Source organism: Mesoplodon mirus (genome assembly GCF_964341445.2).
Source record: "Mesoplodon mirus genome assembly, chromosome: 7".
Taxonomy (NCBI): Eukaryota; Metazoa; Chordata; class Mammalia; order Artiodactyla; family Ziphiidae; genus Mesoplodon; species Mesoplodon mirus.
This window is the reverse complement of record NC_138983.1, coordinates 8,954,720-8,979,319: the sequence shown is the minus strand read 5'-3', so window position 1 is coordinate 8,979,319 and position 24,600 is coordinate 8,954,720. Positions and strand designations below refer to the sequence as shown.

The 24,600-nt window shown below is 37.9% G+C and overlaps 1 protein-coding gene across 1 annotated transcript in view; it reads left to right on the top strand.

The window, feature by feature from the left end:
- The first annotated feature begins 12,984 nt into the window (after nt 1-12,984).
- LOC309808305 (organic anion transporter 7) overlaps nt 12,985-24,600 on the top strand; it is a 48,333-nt gene continuing 36,717 nt past the window's right edge. The window contains exons 1-2 of the mRNA XM_082628440.1: nt 12,985-13,684; nt 14,370-14,473. Coding sequence (XP_082484566.1) covers nt 13,283-13,684; nt 14,370-14,473 — 506 coding nt within the window. The 5' untranslated portion in view covers nt 12,985-13,282. The remainder of the gene's footprint in view (nt 13,685-14,369; nt 14,474-24,600) is intronic.

The window sequence follows — 24,600 nt, the reverse complement described above, 5'->3', positions numbered from 1 at the left end:
TTAAAATGGGCAAAGGAAATCAATAGGTATTTCTCCAAAGGTCACATAGAAATAGTGAACAGGTATATGAAAAGATGCATAACATCTCTAATCATTAGAGAATTACAAATGAAAACAATGAGAAGTACCCTTATGCCAGTTCAGAAGGCTAATATATCCAAAACACTGTTTTCAAGAATGTCAAGGGGCTTTGTCCTTATCTTTTTTTCCAGGAGTTTTACTGTTTCAGGGTATTGTGTAAGTGTAATCCATTCTGAGTGAATTTTTTCAATTGTGAATATAGGGGTCAAACTTCATTCTTCTCTATGTGATTATACAGTTTTTTCAATACCATTACTGAAGACACTGTTATTGGCTTCTTTACCACATATGGTATCTGAAGACTTAATTTCTGGGATCATGATTCTTTTCTATTGGTTTATGGTCTTTTTTTGTTGTTGTTGTTGTTGTTTTTTTGGCGATATGTGGGCCTCTCACTGTTGTGGCCTCTCCTATTGCGGAGCACAGGCTCCGGACGCACAGGCTAAGCAGCCATGGCTCACGGGCCCAGCCGCTCCGCGGCATGTGGGATCTTCCCGGACCGGGGCACGAACCCATGTCCCCTGCATCGGCAGGCGGACTTCCAACCACTGCGCCACCAGGGAAGCCCCCTATGGTCTATTTTAATGCCAGTACCATACTGTTTTATTACTATAGCTTTGTAGTATAGTTTGAAATCAAAAGTGTGATGCTTCTAGCTTGGATCATCTTTGTGAGGATTGCTTTGACTATTTGGGTCATTGGTGATTTCACATAAATTTTAGGATAGTTTTTCTATTTCTGTGAAAAATGTCATTAGAACTTTGAAAGAGACTGCACTGAATCTACAGATGGTTTTGCGTAGTATGGACATTTTATTTTTATTTTATTTTATTTTATTTTCGTGGTATGTGGGCCTCTCGCTGTTGTGGCCTCTCCCGTTGCGGAGCACAAGCTCTGGACATGCAGGCTCAGTGGCCATGGCTCACAGGCCCAGCTGCTCCAGGGCATGTGGGATCTTCCCGGACCAGGGAACGAACCCCCATCCCCTGCATCAGCAGGCGGACTCTTAACCACTGCGCCAACAGGGAAGCCCCTGGACATTTTTAAAATACTAATTTTTCTAATATGAACATGGGTCATCTTTCCATTTATCTATGTCTTACATTCTTTCATCAAAGTCTTGTTGTTTTCAGTGTCCAGATCTTTCATCTCCTTGGTTAAACTTATACTTAATTATTTTATTGTTTTTGATGCTATAGTAAATGGGACTGTTTCTTTCCTTTTTTTAAAACATCTTTACTGGAGTATAATTGCTTTACATTGGTGTGTTAGTTTCTGCTTTATAACAAAGTGAATCCGTTAGACATATACATATGTCCCCATATCTCCTCCCTCTTTCATCTCCCTCCGTTCCACCTTCCCTATCCCACCCCTCTAGGTGGTCACAAACCACTGAGCTGATCTCTCTGTGCTATGTGGCTGCTTCTCACTAGCTATCTATTTTACATTTGGTAGTGTATATATGTCCATGCCACTCTTTCATTTTGTCCCAGCTTACCTTTCCCCCTCCCCATATCCTCAAGTCCATTCTCTAGTAGGTCTGCATCTTTATTCCCATCTTGCCCCTAGGTTCTTCATGACCATTTTTTTTTAGACTCCATATATATGTGTTAACATACGGTATTTGTTTCTCTCTTTCTGACTTACTTCACTCTGTATGACAGTCTCTAGGTCTATCCACCTCACTACAAATAACTCAGTTTCGTTCCTTTTTATGGCTGATTAATATTCCATTGTATATATGTGCCACATCTTCTTTATCCATTCATTTGTTGGTGGACACTTAGGTTGCTTCCATGTCCTGGCTATTGTAAATAGAGCTGCAATGAACGCTTTGGTACATGACTCTTTTTGAACTGTGGTTTTCTCAGGGTGTATGCCCAATAGAGGGATTGCTGGGTCATATGGTACTTCTATTTTTAGTTTTCTAAGGAACGTCCATACTGTTCTCCATAGTGGCTGTATCAATTTACATTCCCACCAACAGTGCAAGAGGGTTCCCTTTTCTCCACACCCTCTCCAGCATTTATTGTTTCTAGATTTCTTGATGATGGCCATTCTGACCGGTGTGAGATGATATCTCATTGTAGTTTTGATTTGCATTTCTCTAATGATTAATGATGTTGAGCATTCTTTCATGTGTCTGTTGGCAATCTGTATATCTTCTTTGGAGAAATGCATATTTAGGTCTTCTGCCCATTTTTGGATTGGGTTGTTTGTTTTTTTAAGGTTGAGCAGCATGAGCTGCTTCTAAATTTTGGAGATTAATCTTCTGTCAGTTGCTTCATTTGCAAATATTTTCTCCCATTTTGAGAGTTGTCTTTGCATCTCATTTATGGTTTCCTTTTTCATGCAAAAGCTTTTAAGTTTCATTAGGTCCCATTTGTTTATTTTTGTTTTTATTTCCATTTCTCTAGGAGGTAGGTCAAAAAGGATTTTGCTGTGGTTTATGTGATAGAGTGTTCTGCCTATGTTTTCCTCTAAGAGTTTGATGGTGTATGGCCTTATATTTAGGTCTTTAATCCATTTTGGGTTTATTTTTGTATATGGTGTTAGGGAGTGTTCTAATTTCATTCTTTTACATGTAGCTGTCCAGTTTTCCCAGCACCACTTATTGAAGAGGCTGTCTTTTCTCCACTGTACATTCTTGCCTCCTTTATCAAAGATAAGGTGACCATATGTCTGTTGGTTTATCTCTGGGCTTTCTGTCCAGTTCCATTGATCTATCTTTCTGTTTTTGTGCCAGTACCATACTTTCTTGATTACTGTAGCTTTGTAGTATAGTCTGAAGTCAGGGACCATCACTCTGATACCAAAACCAGACAAAGATGTCACAAAGAAAGAAAACTACATGCCAATATCACTGATGAACATAGATGCAAAAATCCCCAACAAAATACTAGGAAAGAGAATCCAACAGCACATAAAAGGATCATACACTGTGATGAAGTGGGGTTTATACCAGGAATCCAAGGATTCTTCAATCTATGCAAATCAATCAATGTGATACAGCATATTAACAAACTGAAGGAGAAAAACCATATGATCATCTCAATAGATGCAGAGAAAGCTTTTGACAAAATTCAACATCCATTTATGATAAAAACCCTCCAGAAAGTAGGCTTAGAGGGAACTTTCCTCAACATAATAAAGGCCATATATGACAAACCCACAGCCAACATTGTCCTCAATGGTGAGAAACTGAAACCATTTCCACTAAGAGCAGGAAAAAGACAAGGTTGCCCATTCTCACCACTATTATTCAACATAGTTTTGGAAATTTTAGTCACAGCAATCAGAAAAGAAAAAGAAAGAAAAGGAATCCAAATTGGAAAAGAAGTAAAGCTGTCACTGTTTGCAGATGACATGATACTATACATAGAGAATCCTAAAGATGCTACCAGAAAACTACTAGAGCTAATTGATGAATTTGTCAAAGTAGCAGGATACAAAATTAATGCACAGAAATCTCTTGCATTCCTATACACTAATGATGAAAAATCTGGAAGTGAAATTAAGAAAACACTCCCAATTACCACTGCAACAAAAAGAATAAAATATCTAGGGATAAACCTTCCTAAGGAGACAAAAGACCAGTATGCAGAAAATTAGAAGACAATAATAAAAGAAATTAAAGATGATACAAATAGATGGAGATATATACCATGTTCTTGGATTAGAAGAATCAACATTGTGAAAATGACTCTACTACCCAAAGCAATCTACAGATTCAATGCAACCACTATCAAACTACCACTGGCATTTTTCACAGTACTAAAACAAAAAATATTTCACAATTTGTATGAAAACACAAAAGACCCCAAATAGCCAAAGCAATCTTGAGAAAGAAAAATGGAGCTGGAGGAATCAGATATTTCTTTGTTAGCATGTAGAAATGCATTTGATCTCTATATGTTGATTTTGTATCCTACAAAGTTACTGAATTTGTAGATTAGTTCTAGCAAATTTTTTTGTTTGAGTTGACAGGATTTTCTATGTACAAGTTCATATCATCTGCAACCATAGAGAATATAATTCCTCCTTTCCAGTAAGGATATATTTTACTTCTTTTTCTCACCTGGTAGCTCTGAGTAGGAATTCCAGGATTATGTTGATAGGAGAGGTGTGAGTGGGCCCACTTTTTTCCCCTGAACATAGAGGGAAATATTTCAAAGTGTCACTACTGTGTATGATGTTATCTGAAGACCAGTTGTATATCATCTTTATTATGTTGAGGTATGTTCCTTCTATACCCAGTTAACTGAGCACTTATATTTTTATCACAAATATGTAGACATTAACAACACACTCTTGAACAAACATTGCACTGAAGAGGAAATTAAAAGAGGGTTTTAAAAATATCTGAGACAAACAAAAACAAAATCAAAGCACACCATAATTTCTGAGATGTGGCAAGATACTAGTAAAAGTGAATTTTATAGTAACAAAAGTCTATGTTAGAAAGAAAAAATATCTTAAATAAACAATCTAACTTTATACCTCAAAGAAGTAGAAAAAAGAACAAACTAAGCCCAAAGTTAGTAGAAGGAAGTTAACAATCAAGATTACAGCAGCATTAAATGCACCAACATTCGAATTATAGGGGTCCCAGAAGAAGAAGAGAAAAAGAAAGGAACTGAGAAAATATTTGAAGAGATTATAGTTGAAAACTCCCCTAACATGGGAAAGGAAATAGTTAATCAAGACCAGGAAGCACAGAGAGTCCCATACAGGATAAATCCAAGCAGAAACACGCTAAGACACATATTAATCAAACTATCAAAAATTAAATACAAAGAAAAAATACTAAAAAGCAGCAAGGGAAAAACAACAAATAACACACAAGGGAATCCCCATAAGGTTAACAGCTGATCTTTCAGCAGAAACTCTGCAAGCCAGAAGGGAGTGGCAGGACATATTTAAAGTGATGAAGGAGAAAAACCTACAGCCAAGATTACTCTACCCAGCAAGGATCTCATTCAGATTTGACAGAGAAATTAAAACCTTTAGAGACAAGCGAAAGCTGAGAGAATTCAGCACCACCAAACCAGCTTCACAACAACTGCTAAAGGAACTTCTCTAGGCAGGAAACACAGAGAAAGAAAAGACCTACAATAACAAACCTAAAACAAATAAGAAAATGGTAATAGGAACATACATATCGATAATTACCTTAAATGTAAAAGGATTAAATGCTCCAACCAAAAGACAGACTGGCTGAATGGATACAAAAACAAGACCCGTATATATGCTGTCTACAAGAGAACCACTTCAGACCTAGGGACACATACAGACTGAAAGTGAGGGGATGAAAAAAGATATTCCATGCAAATGGAAATCAAAAGAAAGCTGGAGTAGCAATTCTCATATCAGACAAAATAGATTTTAAAACAAAGACTATTACAAGTGACAAAGAAGGACACTACATAATGATCAAGGGATCAAACCAAGAAGAAGATATAACAATTGTAAATATTTATGCACCCAACATAGGAGCACCTCAATACCTAAGACAAATACTAACAGCCAGAAAAGGGGAAATCGACAGTAACACCATGATAGTAGGGGACTTTAACACCCCACTTTCAACAATGGACAGATCATCCAAAATGAAAATAAATAAGGAACACAAGCTTTAAATGATACATTAAACAAGATGGACTTAATTGATATTTATAGGACATTCCATCCAAAAACAACAGAATACACATTCTTCTCAAGTGCTCATGGAACATTCTCCAGGATAAAACATATCTTGGGTCACAAAATTAGGCATGGTAAAGTTAAGAATATTGAAATCGTATCAAGTATCTTTTCTGACCACAATGCTATGAGACTAGATATCAATTACAGGAAAAAAATCTCTAAAAAATACAAACACATGGAGGCTAAACAATACACTACTTAATAACCAAGAGATCACTGAAGAAATCAAAGAGGAAATTAAAAAATACCCAGAAACAAATGACAATAAAGCAAGATGACCCAAAACCTATGGGATGCAGCAAAAGCAGTTCTAAGTGGGAAGTTTATAGCAATACTATCCTACCTTAAACAACCTAACCTTACATCTAAGCAATTAGAGAAAGAAGAATAAATAAACCCCAAAGTTAGCAGGAGAAAAGAAATCATATAGATCAGATCAGAAATAAATGAAAAAGAAATGAAGGAAACGATAGCAAAGATCAATAAAACTAAAAGCTGGTTCTTTGAGAAGATAAACAAAATTGATAAACCATTAACCAGACTCATCAAGAAAAAAAAGAAGACTCAAATCAACAGAATTAGAAATGAAAAGGAGAAGTAACGACTGAAACCACAGAAATCCAAAGGATCACGAGAGATTACTGCAAGCAACTATTTGCCAATAAAATGGACAACCTGGAAGAAATGGACAAATTCTTAGAAAAGCACAATCTTCTGACACTGAACCAGGAAGAAATAGAAAATATAATCAGACCAATCACAAGCACTGAAATTGAGATTGTGATTAAATATCTTCCAACAAACAAAAGCCCAGGACCAGATGGCTTCACAGGGGAATTCTATCAAACATTTAGAGAAGAGCAAACACCTATCCTTCTCAAACTCTTCCAAAATATAGCAGAGGGAGGAACACTATGAAACTCATTCTATGAGACCACCATCACCCTGATACCAAAACCAGACAAGGATGTCACAAAGAAAGACCACTACGGGCCAATATCACTGATGAACAAACATGCAAAAATCCTCAACAAAATACTAGCAAACGGAATCCAACAGCACATTGAAAGGATCATACACCATGATCAAGTGGGGTTAATCCCAGGAATGCAAAGATTCTTCAATATACACAAACCAATCAATGTGATACATCATATGAACAAACTGAAGGATAAAAACCATATGATTGGAATTCCCTGGTGGCACAGTGGTGGAGAGTCCACCTGCCGAAGCAGAGGACATGGGTACGTGCCCCTGTCGGGGAAGATCCCACATGCCGCAGAGCGGCTGGGCCCGTGAGCCATGGCCACTGAGCCTGCGCATCTGGGGCCTGTGCTCCGCAACGGGAGAGGCCACAACAGTGAGAGGCCCACGTACCACACACACACACAAAAAAAAGCCATATGATCATCTCAGTTGATGCAGGAAAAGCTTCCAACAAAATTCAACACCCATTTATGATAAAAACCCTCCAGAAAGCAGGCATAGAGGGAACTTACCTAAACATAATAAAGGCCACATATGACAAATCCACAGCCAACATCATTCTTGATGGTGAAAAACTGAAACCATTTCCACTAAGATCAGGAACAAGACAAGGGTGCACACTCTCACCACTATTATTCAACATTGTTTTAGAGTTTTAGCCACAGCAATCAGAGAGGAAAAAGAAATAAAAGGAACCAAATCGGAAAAGAAGTAAAGCTGTCACTGTTTGCAGATGACATGACACTACACATAGAGAATCCTAAAGATGCTAGCAGAAAACTACTAGAGCTAATCAATGAATTTGGTAAAGTTGCAGGATACAAAATTAATGCACAGAAGTCTCTTGCATTCCTATACACTAATGATGAAAAAAGAAATTAAGGAAACACTCCCATTTACCACTGCAACAAAAAGAATAAAATACCTAGGAATAAACCAACTTAAGGAGACAAAAGACCTGTATGCAGAAAACTACAAGATGCTGGTGAAAGAAATTAAAGACGATGCAAACAGATGTAGAGATATACCATGTGCTTGGATTGGAAGAATCAACATTGTGAAAATGACTATACTACCCAAAGCAATCTACAGATTCAGTGCAATCCCTATCAAACTACCAATGGCATTTTTCACAGAACTAGAATAAAAAATTTCACAATTTGTATGGAAACACAAAAGACTCTGAATAGCCAAAGCAATCTTAAGAAAGAATAACAGAGCTGGAGGAATCAGGTTCCCTGACTTCAGACTATACTACAGTAATCAAGAAAATGTGGTACAAAAACAGAAATATAGATCAATGGAACAGGATAGAGAGCCCAGAGATAAACCCACACACATATGGTCACCTTATTTTTAATAAAGGAGGAAAGAATATACAATGGAGAAAAGACAGCTTCTTCAATAAGTGGTGCTGGGAAAACTGGACAGCTATGTGTAAAAGAATGAAATTAGAACACTCCCTAACACCATACACAAAAATAAATTCAAAATGGATTAAAGACTTAAATGTAAGGCCAGACACTATCAAACTCTTAGAGGAAAACATAGGCAGCACACTCTATGACATAAAACACAAGATCCTTTTTGACCCACCTCCTAGAGAAACAGAAATAGGAGCAAACAAACAAACAAACAAAAATGTGACCTAATGATATGTAAAAGCTTTTGGACAGCAAAGGAAAACATAAACAAGATGAAAAGGCAACCCTCAGAATGGGAGAAAATATTTGCAAAAGAAGCAACTGATGAATGATTAATCTCCAGAATTTACAAGCAGCTCATGCAGCTCAATATCAAAAAAACAAAAAAACAATCCAAAAATGGGCAGAATACCTACATACACATTTCTCCAAAGGAGATATACAGATGGCCCAGAAGCACATGAAAGAATGCTCAACATCATTAATCATTAGAGAAATGCAAATCAAAACTACAATGACATATCACCTCACACCAGTCAGAATGGCCATCATCAAAAAATCTAGAAACAATAAACGCTGGAGAGGGTGTGGAGAAAAGGGAACCCTCTTGCACTGTTGGTGGGAATGTAAATTGATACAGCCACTATGGAGAACAGTATGGAGGTTCCTTAAAAAATTAAAAATAGAACTATCATACGACCCAGCAATCCCACTACTGGGCATATACCCTGAGTAAACAATAATTCAAAAAGAGTCAATTACCACAATGTTCATTGCAGCTCTATTTACAGTAGCCAGGACATGGAAGCAACCTAAGTGCCCACCAACAGATGACTGGATAAAGAAGGTGTGGCACATATATACAGTGGAATATTACTCAGCCATAAAAAGAAACGAAATTGAGTTATTTGTAGTGAGTTGGATGGACCTAGAGTCTGTCATACAGAGTATAGTAAGTCAGAAAGAGAAAAACAAATACCATATGCTAACACATATATATGGAATCTAAAAAACAAACAAACAAAATGGTCATGAAGAACCTAGGGACAAGACGGGAATAAAGACACAGACCTATTAGAGAATGGACTTGAGGATATGGGGAGAGGAAGGGTAAGATGGGACAAAGTGAGAGGGTGGCATAGACATATGTACCCTACCAAATGTAAAATCGATAGCTAGTGGGAAGCAGCTGCATAGCACAGGAAGATCAGCTTGGTGCTTTGTGACCACCTAGAGGGGTGGGATAGGGAGGGTGGGAAGGAGGGAGATGCAAGAGGGAAGAGATATGGAGATATATGTATATGTCTAACGGATTCACTTTGTTATAAAGCAGAAACCAACACACCATGGTAAAGCAGTTATATTCCAATAAAGATGTTAATAAAGAAAAGAATCTAAGGTCAGGACAGGAATGAAGATGCAGACGTAGAGAATGGACTTGAGGACATGAGGAGGGGGAAGGGTAAGCTGGGACAATGTGAGAGTGTGGCATGGACATATGTACCCTACCAAATGTAAAATAGATAGCTAGTGCGAAGCAGCCACAATGCACAGGGAGATCATCTCGGTGCTTTGTGACCACCTAGATGGGTGAGATAGGGAGGGTGGGAGGGAGATGCAAGAAGGAGGAGATTTGGGGATATATGTATACGTAAAGCTGATTCACTTTGTTATACAGCAGAAACTAACACACCATTGTAAAGCAATTATACTCCAATAAAGTTATTTAAAAAAAGACTGTTACAAGAGACAAAGGACAGTACATAATGATCAAGGCATCAGTCCAAGAAGAAGTTATAACAATTGTAAATATATGTGCACCCAACATAGGAGCAAGTAAATATATAAGGCAAATGCCACAGCAATCAGAGAAGACAAAGAAATAAAAGGAATCCACATTGGAAAGAAAGAATTAAAACTGTCAGTGTTTGCAGATGACATGAAACTATACATAGAACATCCTAAAGGTACTACCAGAAAACTACTAGAGGTGATCAATGAATTCAGTAAATTTGCAGGATACAAAATTAATACAGAGAAATCTATTGCATTCGTATACACTAACAATGAAAGATCAGAAAGAGAAATGAAGGAAACAATCCCATTTACCATTGCATCAAAAAGAATAAAATACCTAGAAATAAACCTATTTAAGGAGGCAAAATATCTGTACTCTGAAAACTGTAAGACGCTGATGAAAGAAATTGAAGATGACATAAACAGATGGAAAGATATATGAATGTTCTGTACTGGAAGAATCAATATTGTCAAAATGACTATACTACCCAAGGCAATCTACAGACTCAATGCAATCCCTGTCAAATTACCAGTAGTATTTTTCACAGAACTAGAACAAAAAAATCTTAAAATTTGTATGGATACATGAAAGAACACCAATAGCGAAAGCAATCTTGAGAGAGAAAAACGGAGCTGGAAGAATCAGGCTCTCTGACTTCAGACTACACTACAGATGTACAATAATCAAAACAGTATGGTATTGGCACAAAAACAGAAATAGAGATCAAGGGAACAGGATAGAAAGCCCAGAAGTAAACCTACGCACCTATAGTCAATTAGTCTATGACAAAGGAAGCAAGAATATACAATGAAGAAAAGGCAGTCTCTTCAATAAGTGGTGCTTGGAAAACTGGACAGCTCCATGTAAAAAAATGAAATTAGAATGTTCTCTAACACCTTACACAAAAATAAACTCAAAATGGATTAAAGACCTAAATGTAAGATCAAATACAATAAAACTCCTAGAAGAAAACATAGAACACTCTTTGACATAAATCACAGCAATATTTTTTGGATCCACCTCCTAGAGTAATGAAAATAAAAACAAAAATAAACAAATGGAATCTAATTAAACTGAAAAGCTTTTGCACAGCAAAGGAAACCATAAAAAGAAAACCTGAAAAGACAACTCACAGAATGGAAGAAAATATTTGCAAATGAAGCGACCAACAAGAGATTAATCTCCAAAATATACAAACAGCTCATGTGGCTCAATATCAAAAAAGCAAACAACCCAATCAAAAAGTGGGCAAAAGATCTAAATAGACATTTCTCCAAAGAAGACATACAGATGGCCAAAAACACATGAAAAGATGTACAACATCGCTAATTATTAGAGAAATGCAAACTACAATGAGATTTACAATAGCCAGGACATGGAAGCAACCTAAATGTCCATCAAGAGAGGAATGGATATAGAAGATGTAGTACATATATATGGTGGAATATTACTCAGCTGTAAGAAAGAATGAAATAATGTCATTTGCAGCAACATGGATGTACCTGGAGATTATCAGTACTAAGTAAATCAGAAAGAGAAAGACAAATATAATATGATATCTCTTATATACAGAATCTTTTTAAAAATGATACAAATGAAATCATTTACAAAACAGAAACAGTTTCACAGACTTAGAAAACAAACTTATGGTTACCAAAGGGGAAAGGTGGGGGGAGGGATAAATTGGGAATTTGGGATTGACATTTATGCACTGCTATATTTAAAATAGATAACCAACAAGGACCTACTGTATAGCACAGGGAACTTTGCCCAGTATTCTGTAATAACCTAAATGGGAAAAGAATTTGAAAAAGGATAGATATATGTATATGTATAACTGAATCACTTTACTGTACACCTGAAACTAACACAACATTGTTAATCCACTATACTCCAATATAAAGTAAAAAATAAATATATATGTTGAAAAATAATAAAGTCAAATTAATTGCCCAAAAAAGAATTAATTAGTCATAAAAAGGAATGAAAGAATGGCATATGTTACAACATAGATGAAACTTGAAAACATTATGTTAAGTGAAAAAAAAACCAGAAAGAAGCCAAATACAAAGGCCCACATACTTTATAACGTGATTTCTATGAAATACATAAATTAGGCAAATCCATAGAGACAGACGTAGATTAGTGGTTGCTAAGAGTTAGGGGTAAAGTGGGGAAGGGGGTGTGACTCCTCGTGGGTACAGGTTTCTTTTGTGATGACAAAAATGTTCTGTAATGAGAGCATAGTCATGGATGCACAACTGTAAACAAATAAAATCCATGTAAGTGTATATTTTAAAGAGAATTATGTGTTATATGAATTATACCACAATAAGGCTTCAAAAGATTTTTTAATGGAAGATTTAGTGCTAACAAAGGTGACATTTTTCCTATATTGCTCTTCAGTTCTTCCATAGCACATTGTGCATTTGCCATATATATGTTTTATAATATCAGATTGTAGTTATTTACATACCTCTCCCTTACTCACCATAGTCTTACACTTAAAGACCTTGTCTAACACAATGCTGTATTCCTAGAACAGAACAGGTCCTCACAAATGTTATCCGAATGAATCTACAAGCCTGTAAAAAATAAACTTCTCTATGCACTTACCAATGACTTAACCCTCTGCCCTCCATCACTACCCACCCTGATCCCATTTTGAGTAATTTATTTTCAATGTGAAATCATGGTTTGATTTGACTTTAAGCAGAATAATGTCATTTACCAAAAGAAAAATATTGTATCATATTTCACTTGCTTTAAATTAATTCAGGACTATTTTCATTAACTCTTTTAATCAAAAGTCAGTACTAAAAAGCAAAGCACTTACTTTCAGTACTTTTCACAGAAAAACAAAACACGTTTCACTTTCGAGTCTGACAAATGACATGTTCTGAAAGGGACTGCAAACCATGTAGCAGGTTTATTTTATTTTATTTACAGATGTGTAGCTCAAAGTCCAGTGTCACTTTGGGACACTGCTGACAAAAAGAATTTTCACAAAGTAGACCTTTAAACAGTTTTGTCAATTGCTGGAAGCATCTCAGCAAAATATTTCTCTGTGACTTTAGAGAAGACAGTTACCGACCTGATTCCCAAAGAAGTTGGAGAAATAGCTTCCATGGCCTTGCTGTGAAGGTGAGACAGGGCCCATTGAGCTAACACTGAGATCAGGATCAATACACACTTAGTGTGTGACATAGTGAAAGGAAACTTTTTCTCCCTTTGAACTTCTCTAAATAGTCATTTTGCCTCCCCTTGGGGATCACTGCTCAGCTCAATGGCCTTTCAGGACCTCCTGGATCAAGTTGGAGGCCTGGGGAGATTCCAGATCCTTCAGATGGTTTTCCTTTGTATCTCCAGCCTCATAGTGTACCCTCATATTCTATTGGAGAACTTCACTGCAGCTGTTCCTGGTCATCGCTGCTGGGTTCACATCCTTGACAACGACACTGACTCTGCTAATGGCACTGGGACCCTCAGCCAAGACATCCTCCTGAGAATCTCCATCCCACTGGACTCAAACCTGAGGCCAGAGAAGTGTCGTCGCTTCCTCCTCCCCCAGTGGCAGCTCCTTCACCTGAACGGGACCTTCCCCAACATGAGTGACCTGGACACAGAACCCTGTGTGGATGGCTGGGTGTATGACCAAAGCTCCTTCTCCTCCACTGTTGTGACTGAGGTAAGAGGCCCCATTTACATCTTATGAGTGCATGGCCTGGGTGTTTAAGGGTAACAGAGTAATGAACAAGCTTCTAGAATTTTTATCACTATTAGGTGCTCATTCTTCATTCTTTCAGCAAATATTAATTACTTCTTTACTGAATGCCAGACACCTATATATTTAATGAGTCTAATGAACTCAAAAATAGATGTGACCTTGCTATTATATGGCTTTTATTATTTAAAAGACCAAAGGTTAAGCAAGTAATTTATGTGATGTGTTTAAAAGGTCAGTAATGCTCAGCCTGGCTTGAAAATTAGAAATATCATGGATATTGACCAAAACCTCCAAGCACCGTACCCCAGAGTAACCATATGAGAAGATCTGTAATGAAATTCTGGCATCAGTAAATTTTTAAATCTCCTCAAATGAATGCACTCTGTGGCCAAGTTTGAGGATCACTTATTATGGAATTTAAAAAGGCATAAATATAAGCAACAGGTTTAGAGGAGGCTTCTTAAAGGAAGTTATGTTTAAGCTGATACCTGAATGATAAAAGTCAACTAAAGTAAAAAAGGAAGCTGGAGAGGAAAAAAGGGCTGAAATAAAGAAATGTGTAAATCATTTAAACTGTTTCAATCAGGTTTCCACTGAGGGGTTATAAATTGTGGAGCTCTCCTTTGATGGTTTCCTTCTCTTCCAGTGGGACCTGGTATGTGAATCTCAGTCACTAAAATCAATGGCCAAATTCTTATTCATGGCTGGAATGCTGGTGGGAAGCATCATATATGGCCATTTATCAGACAGGTGAGTGTCTCTGGATCACAGATCTCTTTACTCAGGTATTTTCATGAACTCATGAATCATTCTTCCATTAAGAAACACTTATGATTACTGTAGCTTTGTAGTATAGTCTGAAGTCAGGGAGCCTGATTCCTCCAGCTCCATTTTTCGTTCTCAAGATTTCCTTAGCTATTCGGGGTCTTTTGCGTTTCCATACAAATTGTGAAATATTTTATTCTAGTTCTGTGAAAAATGCCAGTGGTAGTTTGATAGCGATTGCATTGAATCTGTAGATTGCTTTAGGTAGTAGAGTCATTTTCACAATGTTGATTCTTCCAATCCAAGAACATGATATATCTCTCCATCTATTTGTATCATCTTTAATTTATTTCATCAGTGTCTTATAATTTTCTGCATACAGGTCTTTTGTCTCCTTAGGTAGGTTTATGCATAGATATTTTATTCTTTTTGTTGCAATGGTAAATGGGAGTGTTTTCTTAATTTCAGTTTCAGATTTTTCATCATTAGTGTATAGGAATGCCAGAGATTTCTGTGCATTAATTTTGTATCCTGCAACTTTACCAAATTCATTGATTAGCTCTAGTAGTTTTCTGGTAGAATCTTTAGGATTCTCTATGTATAGTATCATGTCAGTATGATACTGGCACAAAAACAGAAATATAGATCAATGGAACAAGATAGAAAACCCAGAGATAAACCCACGTACCTATGGTCACCTTATCTTTGATAAAGGAGGCAACAATATGCAGTGGAGAAAAGACAGCCTCTTCAATAAGTGGTGCTGGGAAAACTGGATTTTTACATACTGTAAAAGTATGAAATTAGAACACTCCCTAACACCATATACAAAAATAAACTCAAAATGGATTAAAGCCCTAAATCTAAGGCCAGACACTATCAAACTCTTGGAGGAAAACATAGGCAGAACACTCTATGACATAAATCACAGCAAGATCCTTTTTGACCCACCTCCTAGAGAAATGGAAATAAAAACAAAAATAAACACATGGGACCTAATGAAACTTAAAAGCTTTTGCACAGCAAAGGAAACCATAAACAAGACCAAAAGACAACCCTCAGAATGGGAGAAAATATTTGCAAATGAAGCAACTGACAAAGGATTAATCTCCAAAATTTATAAGCAGATCACACAGCTCAATATCAAAAAACAAACAACCCAATCCAAAAATGGGCAGAAGACCTAAATAGACATTTCTCCAAAGAAGATATACAGATTGGCAACAAACACATGAAAGAATGCTCAACATCATTAATCATTAGAGCAATGCAAATCAAAACTACAATGAGATATCATCTCACACCAGTCAGAATGGCCATCATCAAAAAATCTAGAAACAATAAATGCTGGAGAGGGTGTGGAGAAAAGGAAACCCTCTTGCACTGATGGTGGGTATGTAAATTGATACAGCCACTATGGAGAACAGTATGGAGGTTCCTTAAAAAACTAAAAATAGAACTACCATACCAGCCGGCAATCCCACTACTGGGCATATACCCTGAGAAAACCATAATTCAAAAAGAGACATGTACCAAAGTTTTCATTGCAGCTCTATTTACAATAGCCAGGACATGGAAGCAACCTAAGTGTCCATCAACAGATGAATGGATAAAGATGTGGCACATATATACAATGGAATATTACTCAGCCATAAAAAGAAACGAAATTGAGTTATTTGTAGTGAGGTGGATGGACCTAGAGTCTGTCATACAGAGTGAAGTCAGAAAGAGAAAAACAAATACCGTATGCTAACACATATATATGGAATCTAAGAAAAAAAAAAAAGGTCATGAAGAACCTAGGGGTAAGACGGGAATAAAGACACAGACCTACTAAATAAAGACACAGACTTGAGGATATGGGGAGGGGGAAGGGTAAACTGGGACAAAGTGAAAGAGTGGCATGGACATATATACACTACAAACGTAAAATAGATAGCTAGTGGGAAGCAGCCGCATAGCACAGGGGGATCAGCTCGCTGCTTTGTGACCACCTAGAGGGGTGGGATAGGGAGGGTGGGAGGGAGGGAGACGAAAGAGGGAAGATATATGGGAACATATGTATATGTATAACTGATTCACTTTGTTATAAAGCAGAAACTAACTCACCATTGTAAAGCAATTTTACTCCAATAAAGATGTTAAAAAAAGAAAAAAAAAAAAGAAACACTTATGGCACATTACACTGCCCTGGGGCTTCCTTGCTCCCCAGGGATCTAGAAACACAAACAAATGGAGAATTACAGTCCATGTGGTGAGGGCTATTTTATCAGCTGTGAGCAGTGTATGGGATACAGAAACAACATCTCCATCAGACATGGGAGCATTTTAGGGTGAGGTTTAGAACAGAGGTGCCACAACATATGGTTTATAAAGACGAGAAAGAGGTACCTATGGGAACAGAGAGGAAGATGTTTCACATCATGAGATTCAACCTGTTCAATGATACAGTATGGAAAACAGTGTTGCATGCCTTAGCCAGGGGACCGTGTTCAGTCCCTCTTAGCTGAATGCTTGTGGATTTTCAGAGCATTGTCATCATGTCCCTGTTTCTCTAGTGTGATGGGTAGACATTCCTAAGAAACCTGTGTTATACATAGCAAAGCGTCTTGGTGGTGTATTCCAATGACCTTGATTTTTATTTTTGCTGAAACATTACTTTAAAGGTAAATTTTTCAACCATGTAGCTAATTAATCTAATGATAACTTCTGTCACCATTTGTGGTATTAGAAACTGGAATACCCTGTGCCTGACCATATCACTTCTGAATTAGACAGCCAACCTTTGCCACCACCCAAGCTTGTCTCCTCTAAAGGGTATGGGGAATTAAGGTGCCCCTTACCACTACTAGCATAATGCCATCTGTTATCTCAGGTGAAAACTGTGAATTCTGAATTTATGACCTTATAAATGGTAACTTATAAAAGCGTTCAGAGTCAGAATGTTCATTTCTAACAGTTCTATAACACAGAACTACTCATCTTGCAGAAATAAAAATAAAACAATATATCTATGCTGATTGATTTTGAAAAAGTTTCCAACACCATTCAATGGGTAAAATATGGCCCATTTAACAAATGGTACTGTGACAATTGGATATCCACATGCAAAAGAATGTGAATAAACCTAAAACCATAATAAATATTAACACAAAATGGATTAGCAACTTAAATATAAGATCTAAAACTATAAAACTCAGGAAAAAACAGGTGTAAATCTACATGTCTTTGGGTTTGGCAATGTATTCTTAGATATAACACCAAAAGCCTGAGTAACAAAAGAAAATATATACAGATAGGACTTCATCAAAATTAAAAACTTTTGCACATCAAAGGACATTATCAAGAAAGTGAAAAGATAACCTATCTGATGGGAGAAAATATTTGTAAATCATATATAAAGAATAGGTAGGCAAATAGACCAATGGAATAGGGTTTAATATCTAGACTATACAAAGAACTCCTACAACTCAACAACAAAAATACAAAAAACTCAATTTTTAAATGGGCAAAGGACTTGAATATACATTTATTTTATGAAGTTATACAAATAGTGCATAAGTACATAAAAAGATGCTCAACATGATGTCATTTTAAAAATGCAAGTCAAAAACCACAATAAAATGCCACTTCACACCTACTAGGATGGCTATAATTCAAAAAAAAAAGGAAAATAACATGTATTCACAAAGATATAGAGAAATTAGAATCTTGTACATTACTGATGGGGAGGTAAAATGGTGCCACCACTATGACAAATACTTTGGGAGTTCTTCAAAAAGCTAAATGTAGGGAAGCCACATGACCCAGCATTCCATTGCTAGGTATAAAACGGAAAGAATTGAAAACAGGAACTCAAACAAATAGCTTATACAACAATGTCATTGCAGCATTATTCACAATAGTCAGAAAATGAAAACAACCCAAGTATCCATCAACAGATGAATGGATAAAATGTGATATGTACATACAGTGGAAATTGTTCAGCCATAAAGGAAATAAAGTTCTGAATCATACTAAAACCATGAAAACATGTAAAGTAAAATAAGAAAAAACACGACAAATATTTATGATTCCACTTATATAAAATATGTAGAATAGGAAAATTCATAGAGAATAATGTAGAATATAGGTACCAGAAGATGGGGAGAAAGAGGAATGGAGAGTTATTGCTTAATGGGTACAAAGTTTCTGTTGAGGATTTTGAAAAATATTGGCAGTAGCTAGTGACGATGGTTGCACAACTTTGTAAATGTAATTAATACCAGTGAGTGATCTATACAGTCAAAAGCGGTTAAAATAGCAAATCATATTTTATATATTATACTGCAATTAAAAAGAGACTTAATCAAGAGCATGAGAAGACAAACCACAGACTTGGAAAAAATACTTGCAAAAGACACCTGAAAAAGTATTGTTATCCAAAATATACAAAGAACGCTTAACAAAAGGAAAATGAACATTCCAATTTAAAAATGATCAGAAACTTGAAAGACACCCCACCAAAGAAATTATACAGATGGTAAATAAGCATATGAAAAGATGCTCCACAACATATGTCATTAGGGAAGTGCAAATTAAAACAATGATATACTACTGCACACCTATTAGAATGGCAAAAAAACAAAACACTGACAACACCAAATGCTGACAAAGATGAGGAGCAAAAGGAACTCTCTCTCATTCATTGCTGATGGGAATGCAAAATGTTACAGCCACTTTTGAAGACATTTTGTCAGTTTCTTACAAAATTAAGCACACTCTTGGCAAATAGTCTAACAATCAAGTTCCTTGGTACTTTCTCAAAGGAGTTGAAAAGCTATGTCCACACAAAAACCTACCTGTGGATGTTCATAGCAGCTTAATTCATAATTGCCAAAACTTGGAAGCAACCAACATGTCCTTTAGTAGATGAACGTATAAATAAATTGTGTTACATCAATTGTTACATCAAACCATAGAATCTTATTCAATGCTAAAATAAATGAGCTATCAAGCCATGAAAAGACATGGAGGAACCTAAGATATGTATCACAAAGTGAAAAAAGCTAATCTGAAAAGGCTACATATTGTGTGATTCCAACTATATAACATTCTGGAAAAGTCAAAACTATGGAAACAGTAAAAGGATAAGTAGTTGGTAGAGGGGGAAATAAATGAATAAGCAGTGTACAGAGGTATTTTAGGGCAGTGAAACTACTCTTTATGATACTGTAATGGTGGGCACATGTCATTATACATTTGTCAAAACCCATAAAATGTACAACACCAAGAGTGTATCCTAATGTAAATTATGAACATTGGGGGATAATGACATATAATTGTAGGTTCATCAATCGTATCAAATGGATCTTTGATATTTAAAATCCTTGTTGGTTACTTCCAAAATTTGTCTCATCTCAGGAGAAGATTTGAAAGATTTCCATTCTCTTGGAAATGAGTTCCATTTTCTTGGTTCTTCACATATCAAGATATTTTGAATTATATCTTGAATATTATAAATATTAAGCTGTGAAGATTCTATTTTCCATTATTATTCATCAGTAATATTGATTCCTTCATTTTAGCAAGTAATTTTCATGCCTGAAATTATACTAAAAACTGTTTCTTATGCAGCAGCTCTGACCTCAGTTTAGATCTTTGTCCTTAGTTGAACTTATTCTGCAGGTGTATGTTTCAGGGGCCATCTGGGGGATGTATGGTAGACACAATTTTGGGATCCCCTCTTTACCACTTTCCCTTGCTGGAACCCCCACTTTTTTCATTGTTCCCAGTTTCCCACCATCTGTGCCCTGATTCTCCAGATTGCAGGATGGCAGTTTTTTTTTTTCATGCACCTCATTCACTTTACTGTGAGGACTGCACCTTATTCCAGGCTAAGAGCCATGGAAACAGGATGTTCTTTATTTGCTCTCCATCTGTTCTTATCTGAGAGAGTATACACTCCCCATTACAGTCTATCTGCTTTTGTTCACTCTCACCTATGTTCCAGTAGTTCCTTTTTGTGAATGTACCTGCATTATATTTCTTTTCGGAGGGAATGGAGGGCAAATAGTAGGGTTTAAGGCCTTTATTCCTGGAACCAGAAATGTATACATCAGAGGCTTTTAAGAGGAGTATTATAATAATATATTTTAAACCTAATTCTTGAATCTCCATTGATAATTAACTAAGAGAGCCAGAATCATGTTGGGGAAGACATTTTAAAAGTCTGTCAAAATAGGCCTTAGGAAAGATGGTGGGAACTTGAATTAGGAAGATGTCCACAGAAATGGTAACAAATATCTGGATTTGGGTCATAATTTGAGGACAATGCAGTAGAACTTCCTGATGCTTTCAGATTTTTAAGGAGGTAATGGTGTGGCAGAGGGTCGAGGAAGATATCTATGTGTCCAGGCTGAAGAGATGGATGAATGCTGATACTATTTAGTGAGATGAAGGAGGATAGGGAATGAGGACATATAGAGGAGAAAGTCAAGACTGCTGTTTTGGGGGAGGTGGCCAAGATAATTGGAGTAGGAAGACCCTGAGCTCACTTTCTCCCTGGGGCACACCAAAATTACAACTATTTACATAGCAACTATTGATAAGAAAGACCAGAATCTAGCAGGAAAAAAATCTTTTACAACTAAAGATATAAAGAAGGAACCAACCACAAGACAGGGAGAAAGGGCAGAGATTCAGTATAGTCAATACCTATACCCTCAGGTGGGTGGCTCACAAACAGGGAGGATAATTACAATTGCTGAGGTTCTCCCCAAGAAACAAGAGGCCCAAACTTTACATTGATCTCCCCAGCCTTGGGGTCCTGCATCAGGAAGATGAGCCCCCAGAAGGTTTGGCTCTGAAGGCAAGCAGAGCTTAATTTCAGGGGAACCAGAGGCCTGTGGGAAATAGAGACTCCACTATTAAAGGGCTCACACAAAATCTCACATGCTCTGCGATGCAGTGCAGAAAGAGAAATTTGAAAGGAGCCTGGGTCAGACCCACTTGCTGATCTTAGGGAGCCTCCCAGAGACGCAGGTAGTAACTGGAACTCACCCTGGGGACATAGACACTGGCATCAGCCATTTGGGGAGCTCATTCTACAATGTGGACACTGCTGCTGGCTAGTGCCATTTTGGAATCCTCCCTCTCCCAGGACCTGGCCCTGCTCACCAGCTTGTCAACACCAGTACTGAGATGCCTCAGGCCAAGCAACTAGCCATGTAGGGACACAGCCCCACCCACCAGCAAGAGAGCAGCCTTAAGATCCCCTGAGGCCACAGCCACCCCAGCACACATCCTTTTCCACCAGAGGACCCAGGACCCAGCCACACACACCAGTGTGCCATCACTAGCCACAGGACACCCAGGGCCTTGCAACCAGAGAATCTGGAACCCACCATATGGCCAGCTTCACCCACCAGATGGCCAGCACTAGCTCTGGGCCAGCCACACACATGGCAGTGGACAGGCATCAACTCCAGGACCCACTGAGCCCCAGCCCTGCCCACCAGCAGGCAAACTCCAGCCCCAGGACCATGGCAGCTTCACTGCTCACCATGTCAGGACCCAGCCCATTCACCAGCAGGCTAACACCAGCTCCAAGACACCTTGGACCCCTCAGCCAGCTGCCCCAGGATCCAGCCCCACTCACCAACAGGCCAGAAACAGATTTAGAATAACACAGACCTCACAGCCAGGTATGTCAGGAACTGACCCAAACGACGAGCAGGTCAACACTAGATCTGGAACACTGGTCACAAAAGCAGCCACCCCAGAACACACCCACCAGAGGGTCATCACTAGCCCTGGGATAATGCAAGACTCTGTATCAGCCTCCTTATAACCGAGCCCAGCCAACCAGCAGCCAGCAGCCTCTGCACAAGGCAGGGCCTGGCAACCAACTGGACTAGGGATCAGAAACTCCTATGAAACTGTCCACAGTTGGCATCCACAACAACAGAAGGACCCATGCAGCCCACATAGGGGGCACCTCTAGAGCATATAGCTCTGGTGACCAAAGGGAATTGCACTGCTGGCATGGATAGGACAACTCCTACAAAAGGCCACTTCTTCAGGTCAGGAAACATAACCAACCTACCAAATGTATAGAAATAAAAACAGCAAATTATAAATAGAGCTAGCACATATATATGGAATCTAAAAAAAAAAAAAGTTCTGAAGAACCTAGGGACAGGACAGGAATAAAGATGCAGACAAAGAGAATGGACTTGAGGACACGGGGAGGGAGAAGGGTAAGCTGGGATGAAGTGAGAGAGTGGCATGGACATATATACACTACACTGTCTGTAAAACAGACAGCTAGTGGGAAGCAGCCGCATAGCACAGGGAGATCAGCTTGGTGCTTTGTGACCACTTAGAGGGGTGGGATAGGGAGGGTGGGAGGGAGATGCAAGAGGGAGGAGATATGGGGATATATGTATACGTATAGCTGATTCACTTTGTTATACAGCAGAAACTAACACACAATTGTAAAGCAATTATACTCCAATAAAGATGTTTTAAAAAACCCCAGCAAATTAGGCAAAATGAGGAAACAGAGGAAAGACATTCCAAATGAAGGAACAAGATAGACCCCAGAAGAACTAAGTGAAGTGGAGATAGCCAATCTACCCAATAAAGAATTCAAAGTAATGATTATAATGATGATCAAAGAAATCGAGAGAAGATTGGATGAACAGAATGAAAAGTTAAAAGCTTTTAACAAAGAGTTAGAAAATATAAAGAAGAACCAAACAGAGATGAAGAATTCAATAACTGAAATGAAAAATACACTAGAAGGAATCAGTAGAGTAAGTGATAAAGAGGAAAAGATCAGCAAACTGGAAGACAGGGTAGTGGAAATCACTAAACCTGAACAAAAGAAAAAGAAAAAGAAAAAAACAGTAAAAAGAAATAAGTACAGTTTAAGAGACCTCTGGGGCAACATCGAGTGGGCTAACATTCACATTATAAGGATCTCAAAAGGAGAAGGGAGAGAGAAAGGGGCAGAGAACATATGTGAAGACATAATAGCTGAAAACTTTCCTAACCTGGGACAGAAAACAGACAGCCTGGTCCAGGAAGTACAAAGAGTACAAAACAGAATTAACCCAAGAGGACCACACCAAGACACATTGTAATTAAAATGGCAAAAATTAAAGATAAAGAGAGAATATTAAAAGCAGCAAAGGAAAGGAACAAGTTATGTACAAGGGAACTCCCATAAGTCTACCAGCTATCTTTTCAGCAGAAACTCAGCAGGCCAGAAGGGAGTGGCACAAAATATTTAAGCTGATGACAGGAAAAAACTTTTGACCAAGAATACTCTACCCAGCTAGGCGTTCATTCAGATTTAATGGAGAAACCAAAAGTTTCACAGACAAGCAAAAGCTAAAAGAGTTCAGCACCACCAAACCAGATTTACGAGAAATGTTAAAGGGAAGTTTTCAAGTGAAAAAGAAAAGACCACAGTTAGAAAAAAGAAAATTGTAATAAAAAGGGAAGATGGTGGAGTAGAAGGACATGGGCTCACTCCCTCTTGAGAGCACCAGAATCACAACTAACTGCTGAACAATCATCAACAGGAAGACACTGAAACTCACCAAAAAAATACCCTACATCCAAGACAAAGGAGAAGCCACAATGAGTTGGTAGGAGGGGTGCAATCACAATAAAATCAAATCCCATAACCTCGGGGCGGGTGACTCACAAACTAGAGAACAATTATACCACACAAGTCCACCCACTGGAGTGAAGGTTCTGAGCCCCACATAAGGCTTCCCAACCTGGAGGTCCGGCAATGGGAGGAGGAATTCCCAGAGAATCAGACTTTGAAGGCTAGCAGGATTTGATTGCAGGACTTTGACAGGACTGAGAGAAACAGAGACTCCACTCTTGGAGAGCACACACAAAGTAGTGTGCACATGAAGACCCAGGGGGAAGGAGCAGTGACCCCACAGGAGACTGAACTAGACCTACCTACTAGTGCTGAAGGGTCTGCTGCAGAGGCCAGGGGTTGCTGTGGCTCACCACGGGAACAAGGACACTGGTGGCAAAAGTTCTGGGAAGTACTCCTTGACATCAGCCTTCCCGGACTCTGCAATTAGCCACACCAAAGAGCCTGT